Source organism: Papilio machaon, chromosome 22 (assembly GCF_912999745.1).
Source record: "Papilio machaon chromosome 22, ilPapMach1.1, whole genome shotgun sequence".
In the NCBI taxonomy this organism is placed as follows: domain Eukaryota; kingdom Metazoa; phylum Arthropoda; class Insecta; order Lepidoptera; family Papilionidae; genus Papilio; species Papilio machaon.
This window is the reverse complement of record NC_060007.1, coordinates 2834405-2841277: the sequence shown is the minus strand read 5'-3', so window position 1 is coordinate 2841277 and position 6873 is coordinate 2834405. Positions and strand designations below refer to the sequence as shown.

The window sequence follows — 6873 nt, the reverse complement described above, 5'->3', positions numbered from 1 at the left end:
ATGCAATCTCTTATATACAATATTATACGACACTGGAAATTGGTAACATATTAACTATATCTAAAATCGAGATTATGTTTAGGCCTACACAAATATCAATTATCCAATAATAATACCAAGTTACGAACGAAAAAATATTTTGTCATTTTTTTTTCGGTCGTTAGAAACGAAACAGTCAGCAACATATTTAGTAATATGAAACAAAAATATACAATTAACATCTATGAACATAACAACCACAATTTTACTATTCCATAGTAAAACTTAATCTAATATAAATACAAAATTCATAAATAACTTTACGGACCGTAAACGCGGCGTAGAAATGGAGAATACAAAAGTTTATAAGAAACAAATTTTATTAACTATAGATTCGAGAATTGTATATTGCCTTAAGTATAGGATCGATATACGAGTAAATTATATTTCATTGCGTCTTATTTTTAATAACCATTTCTTGGTTACCGCATTCATAACGCAATGTAAGATGTGTATGCAAAAACACACGTCAAATATATTCATAGTCCTAATTCGGAAGACAAAATTAGTCAACCGAATTTGTCAATTCAAAAATTTAGGCCTTTGATTGTAGATATGGGTACAAATTTTACCCATTGATCCATTACTTATGGATCGCCTAAGTAATATTTATCTATTAACATAGAATGAAAACTATTTCAAAAAAGGAATTGAACTTTATGTCTCTAAGAATAGAATTGATGTTATTCAGAAAGACCAAATGGTTGACACTTTATTTTAGCCTCATAAGTGAAAATTTAATTACGATATTCATTGACTTCTATAAGAAGTTTTGACAACCCTAAGTAGTGATTTTTTTCGTTTATTTTTTATGATCACTAAAATTTGTTGCTGGAAAATGTAGCAATAAACATAACGACAGTTGAACAATATTTATAATTATGTCTTCTATCCACTCACTAATAACAATAAATAAAATTGTTTATTCAATTAATTCTTTCGTATAAAATGCAAAATCCATACAAAAGTTTATATGAAAATATTTTCAAATCCATCATTCAATATGTCACAGAATAATCTGTGCGTGGAAAAAACACAAAAAATGGATGTAAAAACAACTTACAAAAATTATCTATGGAAAAATTACTTTATATTCGGTTTCACAATTCTTCTGTGGAAGCGATGGGTGCTTTTAGTAGAGGAGTTCTTGGGCTTCTGGAACCATCAGAATTTCTAGACGCTTGGAAATCTTCATTGGACAACGAAGCTGGTATGGGAGCGATCTTTAACTGGTGACCATTTAACTTGATCTCTGTAATGGAATGGGACCTTCCGTGGTTCATATTGAGTTTCTCTTTGTTGGTTGTCGTGGGGTCATGTGTTGGTGTTTTAGTTAACGACTGGGTCACTCTCGAACGATTCGATTGCTCCCTTAGTGCCATTTGGTAAGCCACTTCGAACGCCTCGCCTAGTGTTAAGATTACTTCGGTAGCTTGATCCTGAAATGTATGAAGGTCGTATCAATCACTTAACACTATTTACCACATTAATAAAGCCTTTGGACATTTGTAATTGCAAATTATATGTTTTGATAGTATTTTTAAAATTACGATGAATAGTGCTGTGTGCTCTATTTTACCGTCTTCATTAGTTGACTTAAGCAAATGTAAATTTGGTAATGAGACATTATAAATTGACGACGTTTTATGTAAAGTTAGTGAGTATTATTTATGAAAGCTACTCTGAATTTCGGCAAAATCAGTAAAACTATATTTAAACTAAAGTTTGTGACTGACCATTGTAGCGACTCTGAAGACATGGCAGTAGTGACTGCGGGTGGAGTGGTCCTTGGTGATATATGCGAAGTGTGTCAGGTCGTCTGCGTCCTGGCACGCGCAGTGGATGTTCCTTATCTCGTGCTCGCAGATCAACTCCTAAGTCAACATTTTTATAATCTTACTTTAAGGAAAATTAAAATCTTTAAACGAAACATGGTGGCATATGCTAAAATAAGGGTCGTCACGTCAAATATACAGAATGGTATAAGAAAATTCTGATGAGTACGAGCAACCGACAGATTCCTGCGTCTATGGAAGGTTAGTTATTATAGAACTAAATTGTTTCATTGTAACAAAACGGTCAAAATAAAATTTTAAGATAATATTTTATGGTAATATTCCCATTTTACAAAGTTCCCTTTTATCCTGTGTAACCATGTAACTAATCGTGAAATCACCTTACATCGAAAAAAAACAAAACTTTTTATCTATAAGAAATACAAAGGCAAGATTCGAGGTCCGGTGAAGTGTGAAGAGCGATCCATAATTAAAAATCAAGCGGGCAAAGTCGGGGCTTTTGTTTAGTGGACCCTCTCTGGGACCCAAAGGTGGGGTTTGCCCTCCGTATGCTTGATTGCGTCTCAAAGAGGACAGCCTTTTATGGCAAGAAATTTTCGAAGTAAATAACTAGTGATACTTAGAGGGTCATCGTAGAGAGAAAACTACGAAATTCGTCTTTTATTTTTAATAAGCATAGTGGTTAGTATTGTTTGCAAGTCCTTTGTTAGAATCGAGGTAAAGGAAAATAATTACCCAGTCTGTATTCTGTCCTATGTGGTATTTTTAATTACAAAGTAGGTATACGATAGCAATCAAACTAAAAAAAAGCATTAAAAACAATGAAACTTTAGATAGTCATAACTTATTTTACAGTACTTCGGAAACGTGGCAGAAAATGAAAACGCGAGTGACGTTTGGTAAATATTGAAACATACTGAAGTCCCATTATTTTTACAAATAAAGACAAAGGTACAATGTTTGGCACATCCTTTGTTCTCGTGGGTTATTGCTGTTAAAACGTGTGTATAAGTAAACTAAAGGTCGCCCGTCACATCGTCAGCGCGGACTAAGTAGCCTACAATATTACTGCATACATCAGCTAACTTACCGCCAAAGTATAGTAAAAATCGACCCAGCCGTTTTGGAGATTGTCAGTAACAAACACGGACTTGGGGACAGACGGATAGACAGACTAGATAAATAAAAGGATTTTCGTTTCGTTACATACAGACACTACATTCTCATTAGTTTTATATATTTTAATTGCTCTGGAACCCCTTACAAAAAACAAAGGCTTATGATTAAAGGTTATTACTTACCCTTGTAATAGTGTTTAGGAACTTAACTCCTCTGTAGCTAATGGACAGTATAATGTCCGGAGAGTCCCGAGGCTCTTTAGTAGTCTTCTTTAGTTTTTGTATTGACTTCTTTGTTGATTCAGTTCCTCGGAGCTCCTTTACCACAGTCGATCCCAGATACTAAATCAAAGAAACAAAAATATTCATACAAGTACAAATAAGGTTGTTTAACTAAAGTATTTTTTGATAAATATTTAGTTATAATATTAACTAGCGGTCGCCAGTGACTCCGTCAGCGCAGAATTGCCTTTAATATCAACTACTTTCCAGTTAAAATCGGCCCGGCCGTGTCGAAATTTACACGGGACAAACGGATAAAAATCGGATTTTCGTTGTAAACAACGCAAATACATCATGTTCGCGAAATATGTTTTTTTTTTCGATATTCCATACAGACACTCCTATTTTAATAATATGTATATCTAAATAGCTGAACTATATGAAATGCTACCGTGGGATTTCACCATTTTAATGTAAATCATAAGAAATATTCGGGTAAGTAAGTAAGGACAGGTATATTATGTCAGATATGATACCTTATTTCACATCGATTTGGCAGAATATTAAATTTTATTAAATGTTTCTGCATCCAGTTTAAAATAAAAAGTGTCTTAATACCTCTGTTGTGAAAAACCTGATAAAGATGAAAGCAAGTGAGAAGTGAAAAATTTAGATTCTACTTACATTAGCAACATACGTGACCGCCCCAGTGACAAGTACGAACGGCTGATGCTTCCACTGAGTTTTCAGCGCCCCCGGAACACCGACTAGAAGTTCCGATGGCGCCCTGATCTCCAAATCCGAGGGTCTCGGCGGCTGGGGCGCGGGCCTGTTTTTCTTACTGCGCTTCAATGTTTCCCCTCCAGGGGGCGCTAGGCTAGGAACTACAGGAGGCGGCACAGGTTTCAAATTTTCCGAAGGTAATTTCTCTTTAATTTCTTCTTTTAGTTGTTGTATATTACTTTTCTGTGGACAAAGGTTACTTTAAATATGATTGCAATAGGCAAAATCAAATCTTGTGGCACGCGCCCATTGTAAGGTATAGATTACAGAACGTCAAAACATTGACGAGATTAATTGCCCTTCTGTCAGTAGAAAAGAAGATAATTAGTAAACGAGTTGAAAAACAAAACGGGAAGTGTGAACAAAAACTAAACAGACACCTGAAAAAAGTGGTAGTAACTAATTGTGACAGTGTTCGACGGAGCTTATGATAATAGAAGAGTCGGCAAACGCGACAGTTCACACTTCACAAGTGTAAAACAAAAGTAATGATGCACAAACAAAAAACGCGGCGAACACGCAACCGTGAAATTTTAATTAAGGCTCTAAAGAATAAAAGGGACAAGAGCAGCAATATAATTGACATCGTGAACCATCTAATTTGTTGCGAGTGTCATTTGCTGGTAATAAAAAGTAGAAAAGGCAACAGACGTATTCAGGCTTTGGTGAATGGAATAATGTTACGTTGCGATGGATTTGAATGGTGAAGGGTGGGAACGACCCCAGCATCGCTAGTTCGGATGGCAAACTACATTTCGTATGTCTCTGAAATAGGGTTCGGAGATGACTCACTTATCCGGACAACTTGAATAGATTTTATACTGGTAAAAATCAATTCCAAAATGGACCAAATTATACAGTACTTAAGTATGAAAAAAAAAATTCAGGACATTATTTTTCTGGGCTAAAAGTCAATTCTTTGATTTTAAGGAAAACTTACGTTTTGATAATATTGTGTAAAATTTATTTTGTAATAGTATTTTAGCATTGTAAATTTATGTAAATAATTTTAACTAAAAATACATACATATACTCGTATACACGTAATCACGAGATTGCAAAAAAAAACATCTAATATTTCTAACACAAATAGAAACGTACGCGCCAAAGCTTTCAAATCACGCGATCATAGATTTTCGTTTGGCATTTTCCATTTGGGAAATTGTAAAAATTTTCCTGGAAATATTTTTGCCTATTAACATATTTATAGCGAACGCTTGATGTAGGGGGTTAAAGAGGGTAAGGGGGTCGTAGGAGGAGGGGGTTGGTGCAGTTTTAGTGGCGTTTCGTGCCCGTAACCCACGGCGCGTGGTTAGAGAGTGCCTCTCTCCTCGTATGAATGGCGAGCGCTGAATAGGTCGGCGGATTGAGCACTAATTACCTATACGTGTTTGGCGACGTGTGAAATTAAAAAAAAAAGACTCCGCCCGCTCCGTGCCTACATCCACTCACAATTACTTGTGCATTTGAGTTCATGTACTGGTTATTTAATTAGTTATTTATCACGGTTTCATTACTCTGTAATTAATATTTAATTCTAAACCTAGCTACTCGGAAGAAAAGTATAGGTACGGAAGAGCTAGAAAAGTATAGGTACTCTTTACTCTGATATTTTGCTAAGTTTTAAACTTCAATCAGGTCTTAAGTAATGACTAACATATTTAATTATTAACAAACATTTCATATCAAATGTCGTCAGCTTTCTTTAGAGTGATCGCTAAAAGACTATATCACCGGTACCTATAATTATTGCATACCCCTAAATTGTGGCGCCAACTTATCTCACTCCAGCGACACATTATTACACCTGCGGGGGGGTTGCCGGGCGACCCCCCACGCGCACGTGCGTCATGATAATTAACGGCAAGATGAGTAATTTAACAGAGATTAGCCATTTTAATCTTGTCGCTTAGAGTAGTAGTAGAGTTAATAAGTTATAATGTATATAAGCAAACGTACTAACTCACTAACTGTGGGCCTGAGATCAAAATCCGTTAAAACATATTGTTATCTCTGTTTTTTTTTTTTCAAAGATAATGACAGAGAGGACGATATATTTTATAAAGGATTTTTGACTCAGAAACTCACGGTTGAAGTAATTAATTAAAGAAAGAGTTATTATGTAACAACTCCTGCTATAGTAAATCTATTCTATACAGATTTCACGGTAATTGTCCCACTTTGTTACTAAATCTACACTAAGGGTTAACCTTAGTAGCTGATTTACCACTCTGAGTGTGGCTGTGTTATAGGTGGGATAAAACAATACCGCAATGTCACAGATCGACGCATACACATTAAAGCCATTATGGATAAAGGAAATCCTCTTTAAATTAATTCAATGCTTGTGATGCACAATAAAATTGCCCCTTTATGTCCGTCAGACGCGCATGCACTGACAGGATATGAAAGAACACAATATAAGCGAGTGTTTCCACTGTTAAAGGACCTGCATGAAAACATATCATCTCTATTTTTGCAAAGAGAACAAAAGTGATAACAATATGTGATTCGGTAGTTAAAAACCAAGGTCATAAAGATGCCTTCACGCTTTTGATGAAGAAAAGAAAAACGATAAATGTCAATCCTAACAGAATTCAATTAATTTGAAAAGTGATAAGTCTTGAAATCAGTATTTAATATTTGAACTTTATTACTACGCGGCTGTATGTTCTTAATCTGTTTGATATATGATATATATTATATACTTATATGTATACTTATACTTATACTACACTTATATATAATTTAGAGAGCTATTGAAGCAGCGCATACAATCCACTCAATCAAATGCCTGTTAAAAGGATATCCGACCGCGACGCGTCGACTTGAAAACTAATATGCTATGATTGAGGAAACTGTTATGATACCACACGGTTTGTGTATTAGCTTCCATACAATATTTGTATGTTATG

The 6873-nt window shown here is 34.9% G+C and overlaps 1 protein-coding gene across 4 annotated transcripts in view; it reads right to left on the bottom strand.

Moving 5' to 3' along the window:
* Nucleotides 1-1000: 1000 nt before the first annotated feature.
* The window catches only part of LOC106712577, a 92085-nt gene continuing 86212 nt past the window's right edge, over nucleotides 1001-6873 (bottom strand). For 2 of the 4 annotated variants that reach the window (XM_045683564.1, XM_045683565.1), the window contains exons 15-18: nucleotides 3860-4141; nucleotides 3137-3295; nucleotides 1776-1913; nucleotides 1003-1478 (exon numbers count right to left, since the gene is read on the bottom strand). In XM_045683564.1, the coding sequence (XP_045539520.1) occupies nucleotides 1140-1478; nucleotides 1776-1913; nucleotides 3137-3295; nucleotides 3860-4141 (918 nt within the window). In that variant the 3' untranslated portion in view covers nucleotides 1003-1139. Of the gene's footprint in view, nucleotides 1479-1775; nucleotides 1914-3136; nucleotides 3296-3859; nucleotides 4142-6873 lie in introns of all 4 variants that reach the window. The other 2 variants (XM_045683566.1, XM_045683563.1) reach the window with 2 other exon arrangements.